The sequence below is a fragment of the Dermacentor andersoni genome, chromosome 7 (assembly GCF_023375885.2).
Source record: "Dermacentor andersoni chromosome 7, qqDerAnde1_hic_scaffold, whole genome shotgun sequence".
NCBI classification, from domain to species: domain Eukaryota; kingdom Metazoa; phylum Arthropoda; class Arachnida; order Ixodida; family Ixodidae; genus Dermacentor; species Dermacentor andersoni.
In genome coordinates, this window is record NC_092820.1 from 95,401,495 (window position 1) to 95,418,957 (window position 17,463).

Here is a 17,463-nt window from a genome sequence, read left to right on the forward strand (position 1 = left end):
AAAGCAGTTTCGTTCGACCCAACTGCTTACATTTCAGTTCAGGTCCGCCGGTAGCGAGTGCACGAACTCGATGGCGCCAGGTTAATCTTCGCTGAACAGGACCGACATTGGCTCAAACTTCGTGGGCATGGCTTGAGAGGGTTAAAGCTTGTGTATTTCAACTTGGTATGTGTGCTTGACTCATTTTGAGCACGACTAATTTTATATACAAGCGAAGACATCGCTATTGTGTTGTCGGTTCGACGGCCGATCACGGGGGGTTCAGTCAAACGCTACACACGTTTTCGGTACCGCACCGACGTCGAGCTACCAGTAGAGTTTCAACGCGGTACATGGCACGAGTGTTTGCAGCAGCACCCGTCCGAGTGCTTTCTTTTTTTTTTTTTTTCGGGGGACTTTCCGTAGCACGGCCACGCGCACTACCCTTCCAAAACGTTTTGCGACTAATCCACTAGGGCAGGGCGCATGCGCCGTCGCGCCATGACAGAGGCGGATTGTAGTAGGATGCATCGCTGGCTCGTGCTAGTTTTGTAAATGCATCTAAAATGCAAAATTGGTGAAGTTACAATTAAAAATGGTGGAATGGTACTTGAAAAAGAGAGAATGGCGGCTTAGTTGTCTGTACCCCCCCTCTCGGTCGCAAAAATTCTGCGGGGAACCCTGCTGTGAACCCATAAACACTGGGTGTGCATTGGATTTAGAATGCACTGAAAGCGGGCAAATAATGCCAAATGTGCCAGTGGTGTGTTTGGATAATTTTTCTGCTTTGTTCTTGTTTCTCTCACTGCATAATTTTGTTGGTCCTGTCAAGGTTAAAATAATGAAAGTCCACTGCAGAGGAAAGCAGTGGCTCACTTGCGCAGCCCTACAATGTGTCAATCAATCCGATACGTATTATTCCTAATCGTTTGTTCATGTTCCCATGCTCGGTCATTGATGCATCTGCCATTCTGGCCAATAGAATCTTTTCTGTACATGAGTGGAACATTGCTTCTTGATGACAAGGTCTTAGCTGACTTCAGATGGATTTGGCGTATCTGGGATCTGGGTATCTTGCAACCATTTTGAGGAAACAAAATGGTCGATCAGGTGATTTGTAGATGTATGAACATGAAAATCGTATCAAATGATACCTCTTCATGTCAAGAACACGGAGCAATACCGTAAAATTTGAAGCAAGTGCCCCTCCCCCTCCTGCTCTAGGGTGAAAGCTAATCCCAGAAAGTTTGGAGCGTAATTGAAGGGCTGTCGGCCTCGAATCTGGTGGCCAGTGAGCTAGGCCTGCCGGCTCCTAGTCATCGGTGGCTGTCAATGTTGCCCACACAGTGGACGTGACCTTGCGGAAACGCGTCTACACTGCTCACATAGTTGTGTTGATATTAGCATCGTTCGCTTAAAACAAAAGAGCTGTGCAAATATGTTTGTTTTCACTGTATTTGCGAAGTCATTCAGAGCATTCATGCTGGGGTGCCGGTTAGCCGCTCGCCTATTCATGCCATGTGTCCTGAATAATCGTATGTGACAAGTCGGACTCCAACGCGTGACGGATCGCACGCAAAATCGCACCATTTGTCTTGCGCTACGTGACACTTCGCATGTTTGACCAAAATGGCAACCGACGTAGGCAACGGTCATGCAGATACCTGGCTGTGGTGAACTATCGGGCCTCGGCAGAAATGTGGCTCAACAATAAATTCATTTCGCACTAAATTGCATCATTTCATGTAATTTATTGTGCAATTTCGTAAAATGTTGACAAAAAAAGAACAGTAGCCAAGCAGTCTGGTGAAAATGCATGAAGCAGTGCACAGGGTGAAGAAAGGGAGGGGGCGCTTGCTTGGTAGTTGGTGCCAATTTCAGGTCACTCGAAAGTAAAGGGAGGTGCTTGCACGGGTAGGGGGGCTTGATCGGAATTTTACGGTAGTCAGAAACTAAGGATACAATCAAAAACGAGTGTAATTAGCCATAAATGGGATGGGATGTCAATGCCTGTGTCACCGCTGTCCTCTGTCATGCCACCACCAAGTACCCTCTAACTTAATTGCCCCGCCCTCTGCCAGATGGTGCGAAGTGCGTGAATTTCGGGCGGAGGAGAGCTGGGTTAGAGAAACACGGAGAGTGGCGAGCCGCCGGCCGTGTGAGTTCGTCGCCTGTGCCTTGAGCGTGTGTTTTGAAGGAGCTGTAAGCACTAGGGGCTAATAGGCCCTACTCCACGTGGTAGCGTGAAAGAGCACCAAGAAAAGCAAGGCGAGGGGTGCATTCCAGAGCATGAAATGCCGAAGAAAGAAAGCTTGAACAAGACAAGGTCGATGTAACTGCATATGAAATACAATATGAATACGATACAAAATGATTAAATAATAAACCCGAGAAATAGAGAGAATAGAGAGATATAATCAACATTTAATCAGTGAATCATTTGAACCACCATGTACGTCGACCTTGTCTTCTTTAACGTGAATGCTTGGTTGGACCCTTTCTTTCCTTAATGCAAAAAGCCTTAAGTGCTTCATGGGTTGAAAAATTCATTGTTTTACATTATGAAAAAATTTGACATCTGGCATTATGGCACCAAAATTGAGGGCATCACCCACGACCATTGGTGGGACCAAAATTCAATGGCACCGAAATTGGGGCTAAGTTAATAGGGCTAAGTTAATTACAGCACTTGAACCCAAGACTTTTGGTGAAGTCAAACCCTCGATTTTGGTCGGACCAAAATTCGATGGCACCAAAAATTGATAGTGCCACTATATATAGTTGAACTCACGACCATTAATAGAAGTTGAACCCAAGACCTTTGGTGTTAATTAAGGCAAAGTTAATTAAGGCACAGTTAATTATGATCGAGTTAAGGTGCTCGAAGCCATGACCTTTGGTGGGAGAAAACAACTGATACGAAGTAACAACTCATTCGAATGAGAATATCAAGTAGTTTCAGGGATGTCTCGTGATCGCGCAGGCTTTTGCCATCATCCTCTTAGTGTATGCTCAAGTGACTGTCAACTTTTTGTATGTTCATGCCTGTTTAAAAATGAATCGAAACTAACTTTCTGGATGGCCTTTGTATTAAAACACCATCATTCAAACAGTAGGAACTTTAGTACTTCTGCAGTAGCAGCTTATACCCACTCCTTTTTTGTAACCTACGTTTATGCAGAGCCATGGCATGAAGAGTTCAGCACGAGTTCACAACGCACCTACTACTTCAACACGATGACGAGAAAGAGTGACTACGAGATGCCCAAGTATGGGTGCGCAGCCACTTTTAAGGATTGCTTCCAGTCGGCCGTGCTTTGGCCGTGGGTTCCAGGCCTCCGAATCCTGCCCCCCCAATCACCATCTGAGACCTGCCCCAACGATGGCCGTGTCCATCGCATGACCCTCATCAACTTTGTCAAGAAGAGACTAGAAAAGTGAACCATTGGAATGGACTGCCATGAGAATGTACATTAACTGCGTGTGCTGAAAGCAGAGTGATGACGAATGAAAGAGTCTGGCATGTGATGCGATCCTCTCCTCTGTTTTTCATTGTTTATTTCACTCACTTTGTGTCCACAAAACGGCAATACATGTCAGTAATAGTGGTAGTATGGATTACTGTTGAGAAAATGGAAAAGTGTGATCGCAGGCATCATAGCTGTGTCGCATTTATGCAGACACCGGAATGGTCCTGCAGAAGAGCAGGGTGGAGGAGGGAGGCATGAGGGGAAGGGTATTAAAAAAAGAAAGCCAAGAAAGGTGCATAAACAAATGAACGCACATGCACTTGAGATATGTCCAGTTTCCCAACCCTGTCATTACCATTGCTAGAGCTGTGTTCATTGTGAAGTTTAACTAGGATCACAAATGCTCTAGCACACGTGAGGCATTTGTCCAAACGCGTGTGTGTACCACTAACGTCTAGCATTCCTTGCTATCCCAGGTTGATATGCTAATCCCCCAGTAATATAGACTATTTTTACGGAAGCATTGCTTAGCCGCCTTCTTGAGCTGTTAACGCTGCTTTGTCTTTAACGATGAAGTGTGCGTTACTACAGTCGACCTCCAAGCATGAAAATAGTTGTATAAATGCGTTCAGCATTTCATGGCCATGTTATGGCACTTTACGTCTGATAAAACGTGGAAATTGTTTGGGTAACAGCCCAAGATGGCGGTGCCCATGAATCCTATATAATATTGTCTATACTGCAGATATGGAATTAAGGAGCAATATATGGTGTGGTCATTTTCAAGTTTTACATAATTTTTAAATGTCACTTGTGGCTAATTGCACAATTCTCATCCCGGAGCAGGATGATTTCAAGAGGTAGACATTAATTGCATGAGAAATCGAAACACATATTCAACTAAGTAACTTCCTAGTTATTTACTTTATGGCAAGTATTGCAATTTACGAATTGTAACCGGAGAGCTTACAAGACAAATCCACTTGAAATGATTTACCAGGATTACACCACTTCCGAGATATTATTTCCCAAAGTGTGGGATGAAATACTAGGTTGTTCCAGTTTTTCTTGTGCTTCAATGCATAAACGAGCCTTTTGTTAAAGAGGGCATTACACGGTCACCCAACAATTTTTGGTTTTCCACAAGAAATTGTAGTAGAGGGTCTAGTATTGGCTATACATGTGTAAAAACTGGGCTGTACATACGTCTGTGCAAAATACAAGATAGAAGTCGCTGTCTCTAAGCACCGCCCTCCGGCGCTGACTGCCATATTGCCATTCCATGTGTAAAGTCATGTGCTGCATGGAACTGAGCCATCGTCTGCTACAAAATCGGCCACTGCAACATGCGATGTCAGAGTATAGCTGCCGTTCGTTGCCATATTTACTCGATATTGCATGCCTTGTATTTGACACCAACAACTTCGGGTGAAGCAAGCAGCGATGGCATCGTGTACGCTTCACATTTAGACTTTGACCTGATCGTCACCAGCTCAAGAGGCAGCGCAGAAGACGCGGTCGACAGAGACGACGACGTTAGTGTTGCGCAAAATGCTGGTGATGCCCTTCTGCACTGGTGAGTACTATAGCTTCATTTCATCATATTTTATGCATGCAGCACTGCTTAGCCAGCCGTTCACGGGAGACGAAGTCTCATGCTACTTCACACAATGCAAATTGTTATGCGCATAGATTGCTCGCTGGCATGAATTCAGTGCATGCATGTATCTCAGGTCCATACTCGACAAAAGTACGATTTCATTAAGCTGCCGTGCATTCCTACCAGTCTTCTTTTTTTTCCTCCCCTGTACTTCCGTGCACAACATGTGCCCACGGTGCAAGGATTTTGCACAATGTATGCTTTGGCTGAACCTCTACTTGAACTTGCTTTATTGCACCCAATATCGGTAAAAGAATAGCAAGTCTAACGTTTAACCGGGGCACTACCTGCCTGCAGCCTCAAGAAACATCAGTAAAGTGCTTCCAAGAGCATACTCGCTGTAGAGCTCACTAGGCTGCGTTACAAAAGATCGCTAGCGGTGATACCACTTCAGTGGGATTAGTTCAACAAACAGGGGTCATCACAAGCTCAAAAAATTATACAGAGAAAGTCACTGACAAATGTGTTTTAAATACCATTTTAACTAATGACCACAGGGCACATGTTGCAATGGCACAGTCGATAATATATTTGGCTGCAATAATGTAATAGCACGAGTTCAGAGATTCGAATGCCTGAAATGTGCTCTCCTCCTGCAGCAAAAAAAGATGTGCAGAGCAAGAGTTAAGCAACTGAGACAATAACGTCTTTGGCACATGCTTGTACCATGTATATCTTGAAACAGGTGTCGCTTCAGAATACAGGCTACAATTCTGCAATGTCAACATGTTGCATAAACTCCTTGTCTTTCCGCTGTTTTGTCAAACATGTGGTCTCTGCCTTTTTAAATGACCACACAGGAGAAGCGATATAGTGGTATCTCAGACGATCTTTCAAAAAATTCTCTTCCATCAAAAAAGAAGTGCAATGCCTCATTTACTTTACTCCATGAGTGAATAGAAGTTTATGTATTTTTGAAAGCAAGCTCACAGCGGTGAGTAATGCTTGATAAAAGACATGGCAGGAGGATTTGCATGTTACCTGATAAAAAAGTAACATTGCATGTTTCAGGTGTTCCTGTGGCCTGTGCAAGCAGATGGAGACAGCCACAGAAATCATCTGCTGCCATAGCGTCGCCAAAGTCCACGCCAAGATGAAAGGCAGAGCCTGCATCACAATGCACCCAACCTTTGTGGCTGAAATTTTAGGTGTGCATGCCACAGAGATTGCCTACCTGAACATGATGGCCCTGAACCAAAAAGAGGTCAATGCTGTAGACATACGCATGTGCAGTCACTGACAACTAAAGCGTTAAACTCGTCATGTTTCGGAAACTAACAGCGCGACACAGACAAGGGCGAAGGAAAAGAAAGTGACACTGGCGCTGTGTTCTTTTCCTTCATCCTTGTCTGTTTCGGGCTGTAAATTTTCGAAACATAAATCACCACCAACTCGCCCAAGTTTCTCTTCTAGTACAGTTGAACTCTTCAAATTTGTCTATGCAGTAGCTAGCTGTGTTACAATAATTTCTCTAATAGAAAGCACTATTTACCTTGGCTTGATAAAAACGGTAGCAAGCATTTGAAATGGGAAATAATTTATTCCTTTTTTTTTGCAGGTGGTACAGAAATGCGGCGTATTGCCACTTTGCAAGGTTGATATGGCACAGGTGTGGCAGACACAACAGAGAGCCTCTTCCAAGCTGCATAGTGCTGAAAATTAGGAAAACATTTCCGTCGGAGCAGTGCGCAGACTTTCGATGTATAGACTGTTAAGATGAGAGGCCAAAAAAAAAGTCATTCTTTAAAACAGAAGTAAGGATGGAAATAACTTTTTTCCCTGAATGAGCACGTCTTATTTAACATATCCAACTGTTTAAACTGCAAGAATAGCTCATTTAGTTTTCTTGCAGGTAATTTTTTTGGTAAAATGGGGGGGTATTAGAAGTGCTAGTTTCACCAGCAATGGTAACTAACTAATGAATTGCTGAATTGAGTAAAGCTGTTGGCATTTATGTAGCTAAGTGTGTGGCCTATGCAATGAACTAGAATAAATGTAATGTGATGAACATCAAGGAAGTTGTGTTTGAAAGACTAAGCAACTTGAAAAAAAGAATTGCCCATTTGGATCAAAGTTGTTTGCAAAATATGATGCAAATTCAAAAATCTTGCACCTATTTCTTTTCTTTTGGTTTGTTGCACACATATCTATGTCAGGAATGGGTGTGAAAAATTTCGTTTGAATGTATTCATTCAGAAAAAAAACTTTCAAAGTTTCGTTAACATGAGGTGGAGCGTAATCTTGTTTTGAGAAAAGTGTAAATGAATGTTTCAAACCATGTAATATATGTCAAAAACACACAGAGACCTAAAATGCACCAAGTTCATAGCCGAGACCCCCATGAGATGCGCAGGAGTCTCTCTTTGTTCATGTGGCTGCCCGTGAACAACATAAGAGAGAAAAAGTATGACTATATATATATATATAAAATTTTCGGAATTAATGCAATGTGGTTTCCGTTTCGCAATATAAGTGTGTGAGTTGCAAAACTCACTAACTCACAATCAGGAAGATAATTTCTTTTGCAACATATTTCCGAATGTTGAGGTGTTCATAAAAGGTAAAAAACGAAAATCAATATTCAGCAAGAAAACTGATTTTTGAATGTGGCTTTCACCTCAACTTATTCTCCATTTTTCAAGTAAACATTGTACAGCACTCAGGATGCATTCTTAGATTTGGCATTTCAGCTGGCCTTGCTACAGTGCCATGACAAGCTATGATTGCTAGGCACATGACAACAGATACAATAAAATTCTGCTTCAATTCATACACAACATAGGCCTTGCAGCACACATATAATACACGCCAAACGTTATGCCTTAAGGCAGGTGTTCACGGCAATAAAAAAGAAAAAGTTTGTACATTATCTGAAGATCAGGGTTCCTGCTACAGCACCATTTAATATAAAAGCTGCAATTAGTAGTTCTGTTCAATCGAGGTGCACTGAAATACCTAACAAGACAGACAACACAAAAGAACTGAGCATGGCTGCGGGTAACTGACAAAATGTTATTGTTATTGCTTGTACAACATCTACGATGAAAGGCATCAGCCACTTCCTACTGCAAGTTTCCCAGCTTTCGCGATCACAGAAACTAAGCAGCATTGAAGTTCAGTCATCGCACAAGAGAGGGACTACTTGGTGGTATGCTCCACACTTATGGCTCCTCCTGTTGAGGAATAGTTCAGGTGCCTCGCATGAACAAGGCAGCTATGGGCCGACAGCCGACTCTGTCTTAACGGCATCACTGATCCTTCTGCAAATCCGGCCATCTGTTCTCACTGCAGTCACCAAGTCTGTCCCACCACATAACAATACCAACTACAAAGACACCAAAACAACAGTTCTTGTGCATTTCGTATGTGAATATATGCCACCACATGAAGCGTTTCGTGCACCAAAGACGCAATGTTTAGAGGCAACCAGTGAGGACCCTCTCACTGTATGCGATCTGCCTATCACAATGCCGTGTTTCTACAATATGTGGTGCCACAGGCTTCCAGCTCAACATCCACTCCACAACTTTTGAAGCGACGCGCTTGAAGAAAAAAAGGAAGCAACTTAAAGCACACACGGTCTTCAGCGAGCTCTATCAAGCTTCATGCTGTTGCAGAGAATCGTTCAAACACAAAGATAATTGAGAAACTTGTGAATAGCTGTTCACTGTTTTTCAAGGTAGACTTCGGTGCTTAACTTTCTGTTGTCCCTGGCTCATTTCTTGTCATCCTGCTGCAGCTTCATGTCCCAGAAGGCAAGCTAAGGGTCCCAATAAGCATACATTGCCTGTCCTAGGTACATATGAAGCCATGCTCACATGGAAAGAAGTCCGTGGAACAGAAATGTGTTGGCTGCCAGAACGGTTCCTCTGCAAAGCTTCCCTGTAATGCAGGCCCTGAGTGTATGCAAGTTCCTTGACCATGTCTCAAGCTCGCAGAAGCCATCGAGGGAACTGCTCTTAAACCCTGGCCTGTTGAAAGAACTGGGATCACTACCTGAAGCCTACAAGATCCGCTTGAAACCCAGAGCAATGCCATTCTTGCTAAGTGCACCTCGACACCTTAAAGTATCGAAGCAAAGGAGGTGATCCGTAGTGTCAACATTCTTGAGTGATGTGCTGCTGGACTGATAGCTGTCCCAAAAGGCCTGAGTGGATACAGGATCTGCATTGATCTCTGTCAGCTTAACAAGCTGCCACATACTGCTAACTGTGGAACAATGCCTAGACTTGCTTCGAGATGCCAAGTTTTTATCAAAACTCTTATATCTGTAAAAGTATCATATCAAGCACCAGCAATATCAAGTTTCTAGGAGCCATTGTGGGTGCTCGGGGAATTTCACCAGACCCCAACTAATGTAGGAGCTGTCAAGCATATGTCACCTCCAGAGGACATCTCTAGTGTCAATCGTCTACTTGGACTCGTGAATCATGTGAGATGTTTCTCGCCACATGCCTCTGACGTCACTGCTCCCATTCGAGCCCTGCTGCTAAATACTCTGAGTGGACTTGGGGCCCGATAGTCAGTATGGCGGCCTACCGTCAACACCCAAATTGAGAACATTGTCTCCAGCTGCACCAAGTGTGCCGAGACATGTCCAACTCACAAAGCCCATGATGGCCTCAGTCACCTCTAAGTCTTCCTTGGGAAGAGGTCAGGGCCGACCTCTTCCATATGAATGGCAAGGACTACATTCTTCTGGTCAACTACAGGTACAGATTCCCTGAGGTTATCAGCTTCGGCTCCACATCAGCAGCGACAGTTATCGCTGTCATCAAGAGTGTTTTTGCTTGCTATGCATCGCCAGGCTACTGCACAGACAATGTACCTTACTTTGCAGCCAAGAAATTCGGGAACTTCTCAGGTTCCTATACCTTCTGTCATGCCACCAGTGTCCTTGATTCCCGCAATCAAATGACGAGGTGGAATAGATGGTTGGAGCTATGAAAGACCTTGTCAAGTCGGAAGACGCATACTTGGCCCTGTTGGCCTATCGAGACGCATTTGGTATCAATGGAGCTAGCCCTGGTCAACTGTTTATGGACAGATGCCTACAAACATGCCTCCCCAAGACAAGTAACCTGTTGAAGCCAGGTTGGCCATCTTCGGATCAAGTCAACCGCACTAACAAGCAAAGAAAGATGATGGACTTTACCAGAAGGCATGCTGCCCTTGAGCTCCGTCTGCTTCTGCTTGGTAGACAGGTTTGGGTCAGTGAAATCAGTTGTCCAGCAGTCATCTTGAGCCCTGCATAATGTCCACACCCATATGTCATAAGGACCTCCACGGTGCGGTGCAATGCAAGCACATTTATCTTGTCCCGACATCCCCCAGGTCAGCAGCTAGCAGCTCCAGCCCAATAGCTGACACGGCACTGCCGGAGAAGGGACCCAGCAAGCCATTCAGCATCCCAACCAGAGCCAAGCCTCTTTACGTGGGGTTGCCCCATCCTATGGTGCTACACCAACAACTGTGCAGGAGCCCTCGGGGTGCATTTCTCATTGCAGCTGAACTATTTGTGTTTCAAGGAGGCTGAACTTGTAAGGGGACATAGAAACGATGATGTTGTGTGCTTAACATAGATAGTTCCAGGGCGCCAATCATGATTTGTTGTAATAAAGAGAGTTGCTGGACACGGGCAGGCAGTATCCCGCTGGATACAATTCGTGTCTGTTAGTTTTCTGGGGCAGTGTTGTCGGCATGCCAGTCTTTCAGTGTACCCATTCGTATGCCCTCGACGGTAACTGCAATAAGTAGCGGCAAGCCAAAGGTGCAGCTATCATTGCAAGATTATTACTAATTCTACAGCATTACGGGTGATGTTCTTGTAGTGTCGTTAGACAAAAGGCATCACCACCTACCCATGCTGCGTAAGAGACCTGGCACCACGACGGGCTGGTGAGTACGTGCCACAGAGGGCTTGGCCCATGGCTTGTTGCAACTTAACGTTCGTTCAATTAATTTCATTTCCCTTTTCTCCAAAACAGATGCAGTTATCGCCCCAGAAGCACACATTACAGTTCTTTCATGTCAGCACAGGCTGTAGCAATGCCTTCGCTTGTCCACCAAGTCCTGGATTGGAACTTGAGGATAGTTTTGCTAAGGGGTGGTGGTGGTGTGAGCCTGTTGAGAACTGGTGTTGCAGCTTGAGCAGACTCCGCAACACACTGCAGCAAATTGGTCACATAAACAGCAATTTTGAGGTAAAATAAATGGAATATGTTACATCTGAGGGAAACGGCCATAACAGCCCTAGCTCTTTTCCACAGTGTTGGCTTATAGCTGGGCATAATGCAGAAATTGCTTTTATCTCTACTTCAATGCAAACACAAAAAGAAGCACAAAAAAATTTAAAGCAAGTGCCTATGACGCATGAAAGTTGTCTGCATTTTTTTTTTGTAGAGCTAATGGGAATTCTAGCTGATATCTATATGCTGCTTTTTTAGTTATCAGTACCATAAAGGCCTCACACAGAGCATGAACATAACATTGCAAAAACAAAAGTAGTACGGAGTTGTTTGAACAGCAAGACGCTCTGATGAATTTTCTGAAAAGCAATGTCTATAGTGTGCTCTGACAGCACAGCAACAAGGTCTTGCAATTTTGTCAAGTGCCATCTGGAACCATATACAACTGTTGCTGATGTGCTGTTTGCTTCACTCAAAACTCATTAGCAGCGCCGTTGACGACGCTTTAACTCTCCGTACCGCGCCCATTGGGCATCGTTAGCCCGCTAACTATTATTTGAAACGCCGCTCACGGACACTGCACTTTCGGACGTGAAAAAGGATAGCTAGTCTTTAGTTTCCTAAGCAGTTCGCCTTGTCCCCCCAGGCGGTGATCTTGAACACGCTCTGAAGCTTTCGCACTCGTCAAAGTAAAAAGCAAAAATGGCTGCCCGCAATCGATGATTTAAAACGCCGCTTTCGAGACTTTCCGCTCTGTTCCCGGCCACTCGGCACCGTAGGATGTGAAGGAGAACTATATTTTTGTTTTCTAAGCAGTTCGCTTTTTCCCCACCAGGCGTTAATTTTTGAACGCACTTCGATGTTTGGCGATTGTCCGCAGAAAGCAAAAATGGCCACCTCCGGGAGCAGCGCGCGCTTCGATCTCGCAATGCACAAACGCAGATCTCGCAATTCCGCTGCGTTTGTGGCTGACTGTATCCATGTGTTATATTTTTTTTCTTAATAGATACAAGCGTGTCATTACAAATTTTGTTAAATTTTATCCCACAATCTTTATTTTGGCAATCTATATCTTTTTTATGACATACATCTCGTTAATAAAAAATTTATGAGTGACAGGTGCATCGTTCTGCCTTTTGTTTTAGTATTACATAAAATATAGAGTGCATTAGTTCACTGAGAAAGAAAATCTGCCGTAGCCTACAAAAAAGCCTATTTTCCCCATGGTAGAGAAAGAGTTAAACGCAGCTAGGAGGTTAGCATGGAGAGGCCGTTGTCTGTGAACTCTAGCAAGAGCAGGCTTCCATATTTCATTTGTACCTCTGCTAAGCCTCTGCAACACATTGCCAGTTTCTTTCGCAAAAAAAAAAAAAATCGTTTCAGGCTGTCGATATCGGGCAGGCCTTATAGAATCAGCTTTGCATAAGGACTGTTCACCATTTTGTACTGTTATCCTGCATTGTACGTGTCTTTGCAACCAATGTAGGCCGACTGTGCTGAGCGTCAAGTAAATACAACCACCACACGAAGCCAAGTCTTCTAATATGTTTACAATATAGAAAAACCGGTCATACCATAAGATGCTTTCTCTTTCAAAGGCAAGGCACAGCTTCACCACCTTGTGCTTTTGGGTGCTTCTGCTTCCACTGAAGCTCTCCATCGCTTGTTTTCCTTTGTTGCCTTTCACTATTCTCATCATTGTGCAAGGCGGCAATGCATGACCTTAAACAGAAAGAAAAATCACGTTACTCATTTGCCTTATGCTGATCATTAAGCAATTAAAGCGATACAACTAATAGTTCCAATTGCAATGCTCATAGCTGACTGTCATGACATAGTAGGGGTAAGCCATGGATTTGGGGGCAAAGTAGACAAGGCAGGTGCGAAACGTCTCAGCACTGTAGGTCTGCCCCTTTCTGGAGAACTGTCGCGCATCTGCGTCCGGTTGACTTGGTTGCTTTTGCGGCCAAATGCACGCGCGTTTCTGGAGTCATTCTAACTCTACGCGTGGGCCGCGCTTGACAACGCCAACGGCGGCGCAACACCCGGCGCGCTGGCGTGGCAGCAGGTGTTCCAATTCGCCCGCGCTGGTCCGTCGAGGCGCGCTCGTGACGTGGCGTCGCGGCCAATGGGAATTTAGGTGCCGTTTCGCTGTTACAGACGCCGGCTTTTTCGCTCAATGGGCCGTCTGATGCATTAGCATCAAAATAAATTTCTCCCAATTGTAAAATTATTGCTCTTGTTTCACCCCCCGAGCCACTGGCTTCTCTGCTGATTCCACGTAGAGGGTGCTATCGTGGTCACATCTGAACAAGCGGAAAGGAAGACGAAATCGCATGGTCTTGGCGGCACGATTGCTGTAGCTTACCAGTACCGCGCATCATTCAGCATGCATAAGCTGCTCTTTCTTTCGGAATTCGAGCGAGACGTACCGGGGACGCTGGAAGCCGCTCGTGTAAACGTGCAAAAGACTCTGTCCAGCGCTACTCCCGTCCTGGAACCGATGCACGAACTTCTAGTGTCTCTGGTGCCCAAGCCACTAGTAGGTGCCTTCGAGGACGTGAGCGAGCCTGCAGTCAAGGTAGAAAGAGTACCGGACATCACAGGTGGCCCCTATTGGGAAGCGAGAACAGCACCGCGTACGGCTAGGGTCCTGAAGGACGCGAAGATCACGGAAACCGATTGGCTCGACAGAGGAGCGACCCGCCGGGCTTCGCATAAGGAGCCCGTCAGTGGCCGTGTTCTCAAGGAGGAAAATCGTGCCGGAAAGCGTTCCGCTTTCGTGCCATCTCTTCGGGCTGCTCGCGAGCCCATTACGCCGTCCTCCGAAAGCTTCGGACCTGTCCAGGCGTCGAGTTCCTCGCCAGATCGGTCTGAACCGCCGTACTTAGCCAGCGTCTTCGGCGAGGGCATTGATGCTGACAATGTTCTCACGTTCCTAACTTCCGGCTACGTGCCGCCGCAGAAACCGGAGGCTCCGACACTTGCCCCGAGTCTTATTTTTGGACGTGGTGGCTCTTCCGACCCTCCTCTCAAGACGCCGGAAATCAAGCGTCGGCTGACATCATCGCCACGAATAACCGATTCGTTTCCGATCAGCATGGGTTGGACGATATGGGACAGGCCGCCTTCCATAGAGGACACTATGACGCCACCGGAGAAACCCAAGAACATGACCTGGATGTTCTTCGTCATGGTTGTGGTCGGCGTCGTTTTGATGGTTACGATGTACGTCAGCTACGTGGTCAATATGACTCGCTTAGAGAAAGCGAGGGCCACGGCTATCTCGAAGCCTACGTTCCCAACGGAAGAGATGTGGTGAAATTGCGGAGAAAGTTTGTTCCTTTCGTTTTTCTGAAAATTTAATGAATAAAGGACGCGCGCGCAGTGTGCAGAAAACAGACATAATGGGTATTGGTGTACTTGCTAGATGCTTTCTCTGCTTTAGTCCATTTGTTAGCTTTGTACATTATAGCCAACCTTGGGATTAGGTAATTCTGTTCTTGCTTCCATCTTTTGAGACAACGTGTGCACAACTTGAGCAACCGAAATATTCACGCGACGTGGTGTACGGCTTGGAGCGCATTCAAAGCAGCGTGGCCACCACTTGCTTTAATATGCATAGGACAGCGGATGTAAACACACGCTAGATAAGAAAATTTCGCGGAAACCATCAGAGATGAAGCCGGCATGTTTGTTGCGGTCAGTTGGCATACAAGGGTTTATTGGTCAGCTGCCTGCTGATAAACTTGGCGTACTTAGCTATTACGTAAGTTGTTGATAAAGCTGCTGCCGACAATTCTGCGGCACTACTGTCAGAGTTGTCGGACGATCCCACCGCTGTCAACCAGATGTAGGAGTCGTCGGACGATCTCGCCGCTGCCACCATTTGAAGGAGTTGACGGTCGTACAGAGGAACTCGGTGAACAGGATTTATTTACATGTTATTTGCAGTTGAACATGAGATACATCGACAGTCTAGCGTGACTCCCAATTGGAGCCCGCAAGACGAGCATACAGCGAACAGCTTACGAGCACACAGCTCACGAGTACATTTCGAGCATGACAACGAGCACACAGCTCACTAGTACATTTCTAGCACGACAACAAGCACACACTAGCAGCCGGCAATCGCTGCTTATAAGCACTTGGTCCCCTTTTGATTCCAAGCGGACGGAAACGTTCGTCCAGTCATCGTTCGACGTCACCGTAGATGACCCGCCCTTTTGGAGGAGGCGGGCTCACATACACGTGTTGCACAGGTTTCAGTGCCGCCTCGAGGGCCGATGAACTTTGCAGAACAGCCGTCGCCTCTAAATTCCAGAGCGGACCTCGCACAGGGGCCTCCACCGCGGTCCATTCTCTGGCGTCTCGAAAAGCGCATGGCCTTCGTCGACGAAAAGCCTTCGTCGGCTTTCCCTCGGCAACTCCCCCACCCGTAGCTGATCAGGTCCGCATTGTCGTGTTGCGCACAAAGCCTGCTTCGTCGAACTCCTTCACTCGCAACGGCGACGAGGCTAGAGCGTAACGGTGGCGGTTTCGGCGCAAAGCCTGCTTCGTCAAACGCCTTCTCTCGCAACGGCGACGAGGCTAGAGGTTGGCGGCGGCGTTCCAAGATGAGGTTACCACCGCTGGCGTAAAAGGCTGGCAAACTTGCACTGCAGCTGGCCGTTCTTAACACTACACATCTGGTACATCGGGTACGTGAGCTCGGGCTGCTGGTTACCGGAGTATTCTTTATCATTTACGCCCAGTCAAGCCAGCGGAAACGGGGTCTTCAGACATATCTGACACGCCCCTCCCCCCCAACTGGCAACTGGCACACAGGGCCAGCGACCCCCCCCCCCCCCCCCGTTACTACGCCACTGCTTCGTCCACTTTCATTTCTCTTTAATTTATCGTTTCTACACTTCAATTAAAAGTGCAAATAACTTCCCCGATGCTTTCCTTGTCTGCATGCTCTGTTGGCTTCATACAACATTTGCTACAAACAATGTTAGTAATTAAACAATGCATACATAATACATGCTGTTTACGTATACAAGACAAAGTTGAGAGCAGTTAAGGCAATTACGTTGTCGAGGTTATACCAATGAGGTAGAATCAACATTAAAACACCTGCAAGATGCACAAGGAAAAAATGTATTTGCTATTGTAACTCTCATGCAGAAAGAACCTAAAAATGAAAGGGAACGTCAGAAGAAACATATGTCAATATGAAAAAAAAAAAATAAGTCGATGCTGTAAGGGTACGCGTGTTTAAGAACACAATGTGATATCTTAATCTATTTTTTTCCCTTTTTTCTTCTTTTTGTGGGATGGTAAGGTGTTATTTGGATACTTGCGATCAATTTGGGGTTCCTGGGATCTAGATATCTGGCCACTTTCGTCTCGTCTCGCCATCTTAGCGATTTTAGCCCTTCTAGTGCTCGTAGGGCAACGAAAAATACGTCAAAATGAAGCTTGAAGCGAAAGACTTGCACCAAGGTAGCCTAGAGCTGTGTATGGAGTAGTAATAGTACATAATTAGCTTATAAAGACCGAAATAAAACCCATTAGCACTCGTTCAGACTTCAGCGCGCCTAAAGCCGGAACAGGAAGTATGGCATTACTCAAAGGAAAATATACAACAATCCCGGAGGTAGCGCAGTAAAAACGTGGGCCGGTCCCGAAGGCAGTGTGGTGTAAACAACAAACCACATGGTACACCAACGCGTCCGAGACGACCTTGTATCATTTCAATGTCAGCCGCTGTTGACTTGCCTTTTGTTTTTTCTGCACCTACGATAAGATAGTTTTTCACCAACATTATCTACGATAAGTTGTGATTGCACACTGGTGAGCTGCGAGAGTTTCCTTCTTTTGTTCTTTGAAGGTGAGATGAGGCAGACTGCGTGCTGTACGGACTGTACGTGGACAGAGGATCGGTATTTCATAGTTCCGGCATTTTTGATAATCCTTCGATTGCGGGCCGTAAGGCACGCAAATTGTAGGGTGCGGCTGATTATGCCATTTTATCCGCATCCGTCCACTGACGCTTAGGTTAAATACAGCAACGCTGATTTTGCGTTTTCAGATATGGTTAGACGGCCCCAAAAACTCGGCATGGTGTACTAAGCAGCTCAAGCTGAAACTTATTTATGGCTGGAACTGGCCAACACCAGTC

General features: G+C 45.7%; 1 protein-coding gene and 1 long non-coding RNA gene across 3 annotated transcripts in view; both read left to right on the plus strand.

Moving 5' to 3' along the window:
• Cmtr1 (Cap methyltransferase 1) overlaps positions 1 to 3,507 on the plus strand; it is a 93,261-nt gene extending 89,754 nt beyond the window's left edge. For both annotated transcript variants that reach the window (XM_050181306.3, XM_050181307.3), the window contains one exon: positions 3,161 to 3,507. In XM_050181306.3, coding sequence (XP_050037263.2) covers positions 3,161 to 3,420 — 260 coding nt within the window. In that variant the 3' untranslated portion in view covers positions 3,421 to 3,507. The remainder of the gene's footprint in view (positions 1 to 3,160) is intronic.
• A 1,581-nt stretch (positions 3,508 to 5,088) lies between these two features.
• On the plus strand, positions 5,089 to 7,119 carry LOC126534765 (uncharacterized). The gene is made up of 2 exons (XR_008612970.2): positions 5,089 to 6,257; positions 6,668 to 7,119. It is a non-coding gene; the product is annotated as an uncharacterized lncRNA (long non-coding RNA).
• Positions 7,120 to 17,463: the final 10,344 nt, after the last annotated feature.